The sequence below is a fragment of the Manacus vitellinus genome, unplaced genomic scaffold (assembly GCF_001715985.3).
Source record: "Manacus vitellinus isolate BGI_N305 unplaced genomic scaffold, ASM171598v3 scaffold_96_pilon, whole genome shotgun sequence".
NCBI lineage: Eukaryota > Metazoa > Chordata > Aves > Passeriformes > Pipridae > Manacus > Manacus vitellinus.
Genome location: NW_021940901.1, coordinates 1,081,092 through 1,095,138, shown reverse-complemented (window position 1 = coordinate 1,095,138; position 14,047 = coordinate 1,081,092). Strand labels below are relative to the sequence as shown.

Below are 14,047 nucleotides of genomic sequence, written 5' to 3'. Positions count from 1 at the left end.
CACTGTGCCTAGGCTCCTCTCTTCTTACACAAGTGGCATTAGTTAGACCGAGATTTTTTAATTTTAAAGCAAGTGTGTTGTAACAGACAATATTTTGGTTTAGATTGTTAACAGAGACTTGACAGTTAGTCTTGCATATCTATTTCAGATATCTTCATCATCAGACTCTCACCTATCATCAATTAAATTTACATTTATTTAATAAAAATACATTACTTTTTGCTGTAGCCCAATCAATAGAAGGAAAAATACTAAGGAAATTTAGATCAGAATTACATACTTAAATATGTTAATAGTTTCTACTATGATATAGAGCCAGATGATAGATAACAAGCTTATAGATAGCACTTCTGATTACAAGAGATAGTGCTTTTGCTTGGCATATCAGACTTCATTAAAAATGTTTCCCATATATATCGCCAGCAGATTAAAGACACTTGGAATAATTAAAATTAGCTCAGTAGAAATCTGGACAGGCAGTATGGTTTGGTATTTAAGTATTCATACATGAACTTAGAGCAGATACACTGCATGTATTATTACTTTTTTAATGAGTAATTGAATTTACAGAAATTTAAATTGCAGACAGCACACTTTTTATGACAGATTGTTGTGGGTAGCACTTATTTTACCCACGGCATTTAGTGAAATCTGACAGCTCTTCCCAGTTAGTGAGAACTGATACATTTGACACAAAAACATTACATGTGATGAAGAAAATAATATGCATGGTTTTTTAACAGTCCAAGAACAGCTCAATAACTACATCAATGGAACATGTTTATTACAGAAGTCTTAAACCATGTGTTAGGACACTTCGACCATTTGAGCAGGTGCTTTTTTGTTGTTCAGAATCACTTTCAGTAGCATTCTCCTGGCAAATTCTCAGAACATTCTCTGAAACCAGTCACATTGCATTAGAGATTAATGACTACTATACCTGGAAAATTAATGGGGTAGTTGCAGATGAAAAATTCAAACTCTTAGCCATGTGGTTTTCAGGGTTATATTTTGTCATAAAACTTTTGATGATAACAGTCTTTGCAGTTCCTTGCTCACCAATTAGTAGGACAGCCTAGACAAAGACAACATTGAAATAAGATGAAACACAAAAGCCAAGCGTCTCGGCAAAAGCTCAGCAATCCCATTTAGCTTTTAAACTGAAAAGAAACTAGAAAAGCTATTTAAAGTGAGTTCTTAACAAGGGTTCAGAAGCAAAATAGTTAATGTCTCATAGACTTTTCAGGCCTGACAAATTAAAAATATTTGCAGTTAATGGTCATGTCAGTCAGCACAACCAAACTAATGCATTATTCCATAAAGGAGTTGAGTATTTGAAAAAGAGTGTATTGTCTAGAGACTCAGTGTCTGAAAGACTTCAATTGACTATGTAACACAGTTTTGGTGAAGAACAGGATTGCACAACCTAAAGTTACATAAACTCTGTAACTGCCCCATGCTGGCAGAGTTCTTATCAGCTGAGTCTTATATGAGTCTGCTGCTCTATGTGCTTCTCCTTCTCCAACAGGTATGTGAAAAAAATGATCCTGTTCTGACCTAATCTCAGTTCTATTACAGTTATTTCCACTACAAAAAGAATGGGTGAGGGGAAGACAGAAAAGTTTGGAAGCAGTGAGTACTCAAAGAGTTCTAGCACATTTACACGAATGCAGCTTCAGGAAACATCATTTTCAATTTAAAAAAAATAATTTCATCCTTTTCAATAACATAGTATTTCACTTCTAATTCAAAACCATTATCGTGCACTATTTTGAAGTGAAATATAGAAAAAGTACCTTGCCCTGTTTTGCAATGGTTTCAATAAGGAAATCCATTCTCACATTGTCAACATTAGGCACAAGAATGGAGCCATACTCTGGCATACCACTACTGGGATATACATACTCTTCAACATGTGTATTCCAGTGCTTCCATTTACCTAATAAGAAAGAAATTAAGTTAATGTTTTAGAAATACAAGGCATCATTGCTTTCCTTGTTTTCCATTGAGTTGACTCATCTGTCAATGCTTCTGTCTCACATACACATCCCACTCTGTATATTCAGACCAAAATTATAGAATCATATAATCGTAGAATCTCTCAAATTGTATCTAAGAGGCTTACTCCTCTTTCCTACATAAATTATGTCAACAACAAAGACTGTCTGCTTTTATTCACTTGACAATTCATCATAGCAAAGTCCATGCAGCTTTCTGTAGCAATATATTCACATTCTGACTTCTCACTGGAAATAAGGAAAAAACTTAACGTCACCAGTAAAGTGTCGCTGTAAAACAAAACTTGCTAAGGGACGCAAAAGAAAGTGAGCAACAAAATACTTCTTAATTAATTCTTTGAAAGAAGCCCAATTTAAAAATTACTTTTAACTTTTAACCCATATGACCCTGCTGGGTTACTAACCATCGGATGCCACATAATAATCAAACATTGTATCTTCACTGCCTTCTGGGATACAGGGAAGATCAAGCTTTATTGTCGCGTGGTTTCGAAGCCAGTACTCCATTTTGCATCTGTCCTCCAGTTCTAGCAATGCTCCTACACTCCACATGAGAGAGAAGATGTACAGCCTTTCCAAGTATTTTGGAGTCAATTCTCCACCTTGCTCCTGAAGGATTGAGTTAGGTTTTTATTTTAATTAGCCTGAAAATTCTACTTGATAATAATTAGTAATATCAGGTTAAAAGCCTTCAGTCATATTTAAATTTCCAGATGTCTTCAATGAACAGACAGACAAAGTAAAACTAAAAAAATCCCCACTACTTACCTTAGGCAGGATAAGGCCCTGCAGAATATTAATGCTCTGCATAATCACAAAGGCTTCCAACATCTCAGTCTTGCAATGCAGAGACTGAATGCTGAAGCAGTATAAGTCTGGGAACGATGAAGAATACAGCTGACGTAGAATTTCAGCTTCTTGGAAGGAATATCTTTTCAAAAATCCCTGTTGCAAAGCATGTCAAGAAAAGAAATTTAGTTCCCAATCCAAGTCTCATTAAATTCAAGCAGAGTAGTTCAAAAGGTTCAACAAGCATCAAAAGTTGATTTCCTGGGGGGAAAAGAGGGGAGAGGGCATGTCTCAGATTCCCTGCCTGTTGGCCAGGGTTTAGTTAGCAGAAGGTCAAACTTTACCCAGGTATGCATAATTCCTACTGGATGTTAAAGATGAACACTGAAGAGGAAAAGCACTTTAAAGCTTTCAAAAGCATAAAAATCATTATTTTCAAATATTTTTTAATCACAACAGCTGTAAAAAGCATGCAAAAACTCTACAAAGAAAGAATATAATATTTACTGGACACAAGTTTGATTTATTCTACACAACATTATTTCTAACCAGGAAAACAATACAGGATACCCCAGAAACATCTGGTAGTTCAGAAAAAAAGTTAGGCTATCAGGAGGGATGTCTGCTGGTGTGTGTAGTGTTTTTACTGTGTATCTCAGTATCTATAATGCTGGATAAACAAAACCTAAGTAAAACTACCCACTTCTTAAGATCACAGAAAAGGATTTGTTCTTTGATGCCTTTAACTGAAAGTAGTAACATGCTCCTTTGAGTTACCTTTAAGTTTTTTCTCATCTGTGTGGCACAATACTTCTCATTTACATCCTATGAATTTATTTCCTACATTAAATATAAGCACCAGCAAAACCACTTGTAGATTCTTCCCCAAAACTCAAAACTAAATCTGGTACAAATTGAAATCAAACAAATTCCCTTTAAACATAAGATGTTTTTCTTTTGCGAGGGTGGTTAAAAACTGAGCAGGCGTCTCAGTGAGCTTCTGGAGTCTCTATCCATCTCAAAACTCAACAGGATGCAGCCCTTAGCAACCTACTCTAGATGACCACTTTGAGTGAGCTATATTCACCTACACCATCTCTAGAGGTCCCTTCCAACCTCCACTATTTTGTGCTTCTATGATTCTTTTCTACACTATCCACTACCTTCATAATATTTTGAAATTCTACGTTTTACTTCTCAAAGTAAATAAACTCTGGGACTGGTTGCAAATAGGTATATATATATGAAAAACTTTCTAGAGATAGGTAGGTGGAAAACAAAGTCCTAATGATTAATTGGCAGAAGTACTTAAAACAGATATCCAGAACTTCACCGATTGTTAAAAAGATATTAGGGGTAAATATAAATGCTAATAAGATGTTCTTGCTTTGGAGAAGGTTGATGATAATGGATCAAATACCTTTGATCACTTTACAAAGTCTGCTTAAGAAACGCATTACACAAGAACAGTTATATGAAAAGTTTGAGATCTATTTCACTGAACTTGGAAGTTGCACATCACAATACTGCATCCCAATAGGCAGTTATATTTAGTTGCTCAAAAATTGTAAGGATAGAAAATCTAAATATATGCAACAACTTCCTAAGTTATCCATATTTGGCTTTAATTTTTTTTCAAGGTTCTTCTGAAATATCAACAAATATTATGTTTCATTCAGCATCTGAGAATTAGAGAACTAAAAAAGAAAACTCCATTTAATTCTATTACAAAAGTAAGGAAATCCTATACTGAACAATGCAAGGTTAACATTTACCCTGACCTGCTGAAATATGTAGTATATTGCATTACAAAATAGATTTAAAGGGAGGTATACTGAAAGATCCATCAATATATTTTATTTATGAAGTAAGACCAAATGAAAAAAAAACAAATAAATGCTATTGGATCAAATTATAAATACCTACAGGCTGAAATTTTATAGTAAATTTTTCAAGGGGGAAAGGAAGGGAGGTTGGAAGGGTTGTTTCATGGTGAAATGAACATAATTTCTTTATGTTATATCCAAAGGCAAAAACAAACAAACAAAAAAGTTTTCCTTTAGACTCTTGCTACGATCAAAATAAATGAAAAGCAAAAGATCATGGATTAAGGGAAACTACTTTCATACAACACTTACTTCGACACAACTAAAGTTTGTCTGCATATCACTTCAAAGTGAGGAGATAAATCACAACTGATAATGCAAAATAAAATGTTTTTCTTTGTTTCTGCTGTCTTTGCCGATGAGTCTATAGCACAATGTAAGTTGAAACATTCAAGAAGTGGTTTTCTACAAATTAACCAATGCAAGGAGAGAACCTAACATCAGGAGGCCCTATGCAGTGTTGTAGGCACAGAAAGAAACAACAAAAGTGGAACAACATGGCAGCCATTGTTCTAGTTGCAGAACACTTACAATTACACTTTCCCAAGTATCCATATTAGTTTAAAAAATTTTTAAAAAGTAAACCCTGGCAGTAATATACAATAAGGCACTTGTGTTGGCTGCCTGTACTTGCACTGGTAAAACTGAAGTTTTACCAGCCAAATTTTTAGGAAACCTATTAAACATGTTTTTTCCTAATAAGAACACAAACATTTTGGACTTGACAAAAGAACTTATCAAATTAATTAGTGATGATTCCAAAGTATAGCTAAGAGCTGTGATTGAACAGACAGTACCATGTGATTTAATCTCATTCTAAAAGGGAAAGCTCCAGCCACTATTAGGGAAATATATAATTGACCCTCTGCAGCAACCCTTAGTATTTCACAAACAAACCTCCGTAGGCAATAAGTCATAGAACGTGGGTGCTTCTGACACAGGAAGGACTCTCTGATGACAATCCCCACTCCTTTTCCTCTTAATTGGTTATGGTTAAACTGGTTTCTGTTGCCTTCCCTAGTGGGTCTTGATGTTCCTCACCTATTTTCAGGGTGTTATACTGACCTGCCATTTCAGATCTGCACATGGAAAAGAAACTTTCTCTCTCTTGCCAGAAATCACAAGTTTACGGCCTTCCTCATTTTGATAGTTTCTCTTCCAAATGTCATGCCCTGGGCACACTTTCCCCAGAGTTCCTGTCTCCAGACCCAAAAAGAGGCACCAGGCACTGCCTGGCACTCAGGGCTTGTACAGCAGCATACTTTCTCTTTTGACTTATGTCTGTGCTGAAACCTCTAATGCATTAAGGACAGGGGATATAGGCAGTGCCACAAACCATGGCCTGTGGCATGCCAACTTTTTCTCCATTGCCAGACAAATCAGGGATTTATGGACGAGGAATCTGGTTATAAACAAGCAAGCTATATAAAACTTGCAAGCATGAGAACCTTTAAGGGTTGAAACAATAAGAAAGCTAAGAATAACATAGAGTAACCACTACAAAAGGTTGACATCTGAAAGTTAATATGAAGCCAACTGTATTTTCATAGGGCTACTTAAGCAACATCACCTAGGTAAGGATTAGTTGCATTTTCCATAGGTATTCTATTTGATTTGAAAAATGAAATGACAGAATGAGATCGTGAAACATTAATTTTAAAAATTATTTTAAAAAACTTATTAATGTGATAACTGCTAGAAAGAAGGACAGTAAAATTTAGTCTGTTAGCTCAGAGTAACCTATAAAGCTTTGTTCTTTTGAGTCTGAAAAGTAGAGCGATAAATACACTACAAGGGCCTGGATGGCGTTGTAATTTCATAAACAGGAAATTATTCCTAGCTTAAAATTAAAGTTTAAAGCCAATATAAAGGAATTTAATTTGGGATTAAACTGAAGAAAGGTATATTAACTTGGTTTTCGGGAGAAGGTAATTAAGTAATTATCTATATGATTGCAGGAATCAGTGTCTTAGCCACACGGAAAAAAGTTTTCATTTTTGATACTCATGAGACAGTCCATGTTTTATCAAAGCAAAATAATGTCAACAAAACATACTCAACAAGACGGAATAGACAAGAAAATATACAGAGAAAATAAAGTAATATTTCTTTTAATTCAGTTTTTTTAAAAGTGTTAATCCTGAAGAGTCTACTTCACCAATAAAGTTCTAAGTCAATGTAGGGCTTAAGAATAAAATAATAATCAGAAATCAACTTTTTTTTTTTAACTGGTATTTTCTCTATTGTTTTCTTAAAAGGGAAGAAAACTGAAATTAATGCTGAAAGCTTTGTTGAAAGATATTATTATGGAACATTAGGTAGATTCTTGAGAACTCTTATATTTCATCTTTACCAACATTTTTGCTCCATGAAAAAAAACCAGCATGCTCAAGTCTCAAAATGTATCATCCACTACATCATTACTAGCATTCAGTCAAGATTAGGATTGATTTTTACTGGTTTTTGGAAGATAATAAAAAAAAAAAAAAGAAAAGGAAAAAAACTTTATAAATCAGTTTGATAGTTCAATATGTTATATGCTGGTTTTGACTCCAAAACATGTTCTGCTTTTCTAAATTATTCATTCCACGCCAAAGAGACAGCAACTACTGCTCAGTTCTTCAGATATTTTGCTTCTAGAAATGTTAACAGACAGCCAAGTGAGAACATCAATTTAAAAATTACATACTTTGATGCTGCATTGACTTTATTTCTGGTTCTAAATCCCAACTGCAATTAATTTTAAGAAATATCAACAGAACTTATATTTATTTTATTGAGGATTTAAAGATTCCTGAATCAGCTTGTTTAGTCTTTTTTTCTTCCTTGGTCTAAAGCTGTACTAGGGGCTGCCAGGTAGTTGGTATTCTGAAAACTGAGTTGTTCTTCAATTGCATAAAATACTTTCAATTATAAATTTGTCTCAAAGTGAAATAGACATGTTTTTTAATAGTGTACTGTATTAACTATGGTCCTTAAAAAATCATTCATTCTTGTATAAACTACCAAAAACATTGTTATTTTAAGTACTGACCTATAAGTTTATACAGTGTAAAAGCTATTTCATAGCAAAAGGCACAAAAATAGGAATAGGTCCTAAAGTAACAACAGTGAAAGACTGAACAAATAATCAGTAAAACGTCTAATACATAATCAATCACTTAGTTATTGTACCTCAAGGATAGGACTCCAGTTGAGAACTGATGAGCTCATGAATACCATCCCATTTCTTGAAACTGTTGCTGGAGAAGCATTATCAATATTATGAGGTTCAAAGACTATTTTGCAATTTGGAGCCATAGGTATCCGATCACCATTTGCTAGTGTCAGAGTTCTGTTGTCATCCAGGACAGAATTAAGGTTCTCAATCCAAATAGCATCAACTGGACCATCAAGAACTATCCAGATGTGGTCACCTATAATCCAGAATAACAGATAAAAAAGCCAATGGAGGAAGTTCTAGTTTCTCTCAAGGGCCAGTTTCTTATCTCTGCAAACATCTTTTTAACTAATTCTGAATTCATGCACACAGCTAGAATCTCAGATTTTAATACAGTTACCTTTTCCATCACTCAGTTTCAATTAAGTACTTCATTTTGTCACCTATTGATAATTATTATCCATTGTTCAATACATAAAGTGTCATCAGCATAAGTCATCAGTTTTTAATAGTCTGAAAGAGTTTTGTGGATCCAGTCTTCAAGACAGTAATAGGTTTATTTTGAGTTACATAAAACAACATAAAGAAGATAAGAGCTATAGAAATATTTAAATTTAAACAGCATTCCTTTGTTTCCAAAGAGTTTGCATAAATGTAGACAAATCAAATGAAAAGAACATTTGAAAAATCATTCTTTCAAATACTATGCTCACTGTCATAAGTAAAAGAGGTCCATTAGAGGAAGATTCTTGTGGTTTGTTCTGCTCATAAACTTGATCCAGCTCCCTTTTAAGTTTTTCTTTCGCTTTCAATTTAGTAACAGAAACATATCTTACAGCCTATCTCTGTTTCCTAGGAGTGTCTGCCTCTGTTCTGATCACCTCACTTGGATACTAAGCAACAGGCCCTGGCTGGAAAGAGATTCCACCTTGGCTTCTGGCTCCCCATCTCTTCGGGAGCAGACAGCCCCGCTGTGCATTGCTAGATAGCCCTTTAATCAGAGATGTGCCTTCAGAGTGAGTCCTTACTATCTACACCTAGATGGTTTGGAGAATTGCTAGGTATGAACCAAAGAGGTTCCAGATGATAAACTTCTTTTATTTAGAGGCTTTTTACAACTACAGTTCAGGCATCTCAAGTATGAGATGGTCTGGATTTTGATTCATAAAGAGACATTACAGAATTTTTGCAAAGAGTGAATCTGAGGAAGTCATATGAGTATGCTAATTTTTATTTCATCTTGAAGAGAAAAAATTAAAAAATCAACAGTTAATGCTATGCTACATTCTGAAGGCTGCTACATTTCTAGACTTGAGACAAAACACAACAAAATTAAATTTAAACATATTTTCTATTTGAAAAATATCTATATTCTTGAAGACTAAGAATTTTTGTATGAAAATAATGCAACAAATGTCAGGATTTTATTTTATTTTTCCCATTTGTCCTTAAGGTCTAATGATAAGATCACATACAGATCAGATTTTCAGACAAAACAAAGAAGAATCTATCTAGCATCAAACTACCAAGGTCAATCTTTTAGTTAATATAGCAGTCTAAGAATATATGTTAGCACTATTTTAGGCAGAAGTTGGTTGCCTAAACAGAATTCTCTAGTGCCATTTGAGATGGACTGTGATACGTGCAGGGCTAGCTGATGAGATTCACTCCCTTTTAATATGGTAGCTGGAGAACAGACAGAAATCCTGACTGCATCAAAATTTTTTATAGTATACCAGTACTGGGGGAACTGACTCTTACCTTCCACTTTTCTTCCATACAAGGGCTTAATATTCAAAAAAGAGGGTTTAGCAAATTCAGTGAAATAATACTTGTTACACTAGACAGTTTGAACACAAATCATTTAGAATAGAGCAGTTTGGTTTTTCTTGTTTCATTTTGGAAGGAAGTGTTTTTCATTATACCTTTCTTGGCTCTTAAAGTTTTTCTCCAGAGTGTTGAAAATATTCCATCTGTCCAATCATTTGTTGCCACATCAAGACGTCCAAACATTTGCGGAGCAGTTATAGCTTTAGGATTCATTCTCATTTCACGATGTGGCTGTCCACAATCTGTGAAGGCAGATCATCACTTAGTTTTTGTATTTCTTTTCAGCCGTCGGAGAACTTCAACAAATTCAAAATTATTACACCCAAATGTATGCTTTAATATGCATTCACAATTATAAGATGTTGTGTATTTACTTGGAAAACTTATCTCTTGCTATACATCAACATTTGTCAACGGGAGCCATCAAAACAAAGTAGAACAAAGGTTGAAACTTTTGAAAGTATAATTCACATTTCATAGCTTCATGGGGAACAGAAGAGCAGCAATTAAAATTTATTTGAGGTTTAGTTTAATATTTTGAAGGCTTATCAAGCAATAGAGCTTTAAAGCCTTTGGTTTGGATGCACATTTTTAAAACCCAATGACTAAATAACAGACAGATGCTCCACATGACTGATTGGTTTTTTTAATTTTGCCCAGCTGTGCACTTGCATATATCTTGGAATAGGTAAGTATAAGATATTGGCATATCCTTCTGAATTCTTTTAGGAGCTAAATTCTATCTAGCCATTCCATGATCATATAGCCTTTATTTTTTCCTCATTATTAACAGTTTAAAAACTCCTATACCCAACCCAATATTAAAACTAGCAGAAGCCCATAATAAGATGTGGAAAGAAAGAGTTAAAATATGACTTGTTTTAAAATATCTTCATGATAGTCACAGTTCACTAACATATAAGATATGACAAATCATGTAGTTTAACATTTCATGAGGTTGTGTGAGAATATCAGGCTTTGAAAAAGCTGGTGATGGCTTTAGATTGGTAGAAGTTCACATCTCAGTGCTAGAAAAACAGAAAAATAGTATAATGTATAGTATTATATATAAATATATACCTGTTCTTTCTGCTTTTTTTCCTAAATGGAACAGTGATTTACGTGGCAATATAGAGCTTACAGTGTTTCTTAACAGAGTAGGGTACTGTATGTGTTGCTGAACTATTTTTTAAAGAAGCTATCCATTTCTGGAAAATTGTATAGGCAGCTTATGAAATGGGGTAAAATAAGCTTACCTCAAGAGATGGGTTTTGTCCCCCAGCTATGACCTTTTAGTTTAATAAGCTCAAACAGATGTTCTTTAACTGATATTTTTGTTTAGAAATACAGAGGACAAAAAAAGCACACACACCTCAAGCCTCCATTCAGGACAGAAAATGAATACCCTTTAAGACTTTGTCACTGCCTTAACTAGGAACTATCTCCTAGCAGCAACAAATGATAGAAGTAGTTACTTCATACTGCAGATAAAGACCCTGTCTTGTGAATTGTGTTCAAAAAGAACTAAATACTTATAATCTCTTCTCTGTGGTGACCAGTGACAGGACCCAAGGGAACGGCCTGGAATTGTGTCAGGGGAGGTTTACGTTAGATATTGGAAAAAGGTTCTTCCCCCAGATGGTGGTTGGGCACTGGAACAGGCTCCCCAGGCAAGTGGTCACAGCACCAAGCCTGACAGAGTTCAAGAAGCATTTGGATGATACTTTCAGATACACAGTGTGACTCCTAGGGATGGTCACGTGCAGGGTCATGAGCTGGACTTGATGGTCCTTGTGCATTCCTTCCAACTCAGCATATTCTGTTATTAGGGAAAGGTTTCAGCCAAACCCAGGAGATGGTTTAATCACTTGTCTAAGCTGCCTATCTAGACAGAACTCCTCTTGCTTAACGTTTCTAGAATAAGAATTTCTGATATAAGTATCATAACATGGAAAATAGGACATAAAGTATACAACTTTAAATGTCAGACATTTTTAAGCTTTTAAAAGATACTATTACAATAATTAGTATCTCAACACACAAGCTGATTCTTCCAGTAATATTTTCTCACAGTGAAGAAATTGAGGCTTTCTAATGCAGTTTAAAGTTTACATTTTAAAAGTTCAATAACAGTACAGTAAACAATACAGTAAAATACAAATACTCACATACCTGTCATTGCTTTCATTAAAGTGTGAATGCAAGTAGTTTTTCCTGCACCGCTAGGTCCTAGTGTCATCAATCCATGCCTTACTCTCTGGGTTTCAAAAAGCTGGATAACTTTCAGTTTCCAAGGAGGATGACAAACAAGTCCAGCTTCCTCCACCTAGAGATAGTGACAGAAAACCAAATTACTATTATTTTAGTGCACAAGATACTTTGATGGTTTAACAAAAATATATATATTCAGCAGATTACTACAATCTTTGTAAAGGCTTCGTGTATATAAAAAAACAGTTGGAAAAAGAAGAGATATTTGGTACTCAAATACGCATTCAGAAAAAATAAAATAGGATAAACCTTTTTTTATCTCTTCTTAGTGTTAAAACATCATTTCAAGGAAAAGCCAAGGATTTTAGAAACACTTTTGCTAGTAATGTCTTTCACAGCTACATAGCATTTTCCACTTGTTTTTCCACTTGCTTCTCAGAAGAGCTGCTTTTTTATGATGATGATGACTTGTGTTTCTAAATGCTTAAAATAACCAAAAATTTTTATGTAAAGCATCGTTAAATATTTCTTAGTATACAGACAGATCTTTGAGTAACTTCTCAGCAACATCTTTCCAAGAAAAATCATTATTTTTTTAAAATCAAATATCATATGCTCGTTAACATCTTTAAGCTTGGAACTAATACTAATAAAAAGTAGTAATCTCCCTATAATGGTATTGCTTTTGCTTGTGAAAATGACTCTGCTTGATGTGAACTAGAAAGTAGTTAGCCAGTAGAGAAAAGGTAGAACTATCTCCTAAGGATTCATAGCACACTATGTTTTTGACAGTCAAAAACATTTCTACAACTTCAAGACCATGATATAAAGGTGAATCTCTCAAAATAACATATTTTAATTTTGGTATAATTTCTGTTCAACAAGCATCTCAGAAACTATTACCAGTGAAAAGAGGACTAACTTTTTACTGATAAGATAAAACAGCTTCTACAATTACTGTCACGTAGTCAGTTAGAACCATGGAACTGGAATTCCCACTTGCTATATCACTTGCATAATGAAGCTCATACCAGTTCAGCTTATCTCTCTTTGGAAGGAAGCCAAGAACAAAAGGCAGAACACGGTAAACCTATGAACAGCAACAAGGAAGTCCATGCTGCCACCAACTTCTCATCACAATGAAGAACACCAATGTGGAAGCAATGGAGTTTGCAAAACAAAATGTAAACATCATATGCTCCATTTTCAAGGATACACAAGAAAACTGTTATCTTTTACATATTAAAAACTCTCACAGTTGACACCAAAACAGCCAAGTTACCTTTCTTTACAGTATCAAATATAGCCCTCTGACTTGTTTTCAGAGTCAACATATATACAGTAATACATCCAAAATCTGATACAATAGAATGTATCTGATTTTTTTCCTCACATAACACAAGATGGTCATGGTAGCTATTTCTTCACTCTAATGCAATGCCATCAATGGAAACTTTTCTTAATAATTTCTAAAATTCATGGATATTATAATAATCTTGTGGACTAGATATTTCCTTTATCAATAAAAAAAAGTATGGTCACAAGCAGACTTGACAGCTCTCAAAAGATTCTCTGTTAACACTTGTAATATGTAATGCATCTGGTTGGGATGGAGTTAATTTTCTTCATAATAGCCCACATGGGACCATGTTTTAGATTTGTGATCAAAACAGCATTGATAACACTACTGTTTTGGCTGTTTCTTAACTGTGTTTCACAGCATCAAGGCCTTCTTTGTTTCTCACTCTGCTCTGTCCATGAGAAGACTGGTGATGTGCAAGAGGTTGGGAGGGAACACAGCTAGGACAGCTGACTCCAACTGACCGAAGGGATACTCTGTACTATAGAATGATAGAACAGTTTGCATTGGAAAGAACCTTTAAAGGTCATATAGCCCAGTGCTCCTGCAGTGGTAACATCATGGTCAGCAATAAAACTGGAAGTTTCTCCAAAGTAGCCATTGCTCAGAGACTGGCTGAAAATCAATCTGCTGGTGGTCAGTAACTGCTTTTGCATCACCTTTTTCTATTTATTTTTTCTTCATTTATTAAACTCTCTTGATCTAGACCCATGAGCTTTTTTGCACTCTCTTCTTCCCTTCTGAATCTCTCCCCCAGTCTCCTGGGGAAAGTGAGCAAGTGACTGGCTGTTGG

General features: G+C 34.6%; 1 protein-coding gene across 1 annotated transcript in view; it reads right to left on the bottom strand.

Moving 5' to 3' along the window:
- Nucleotides 1-14,047, bottom strand: part of DNAH5 (dynein axonemal heavy chain 5) — a 114,189-nt gene that overhangs the window by 45,575 nt on the left and 54,567 nt on the right. Inside the window, exons 41-47 of the mRNA XM_018086487.3 lie at nucleotides 11,856-12,009; nucleotides 9,779-9,925; nucleotides 7,868-8,109; nucleotides 2,787-2,963; nucleotides 2,423-2,627; nucleotides 1,797-1,939; nucleotides 941-1,075 (exon numbers count right to left, since the gene is read on the bottom strand). Of these exons, the coding sequence (XP_017941976.3) occupies nucleotides 941-1,075; nucleotides 1,797-1,939; nucleotides 2,423-2,627; nucleotides 2,787-2,963; nucleotides 7,868-8,109; nucleotides 9,779-9,925; nucleotides 11,856-12,009 (1,203 nt within the window). The remainder of the gene's footprint in view (nucleotides 1-940; nucleotides 1,076-1,796; nucleotides 1,940-2,422; nucleotides 2,628-2,786; nucleotides 2,964-7,867; nucleotides 8,110-9,778; nucleotides 9,926-11,855; nucleotides 12,010-14,047) is intronic.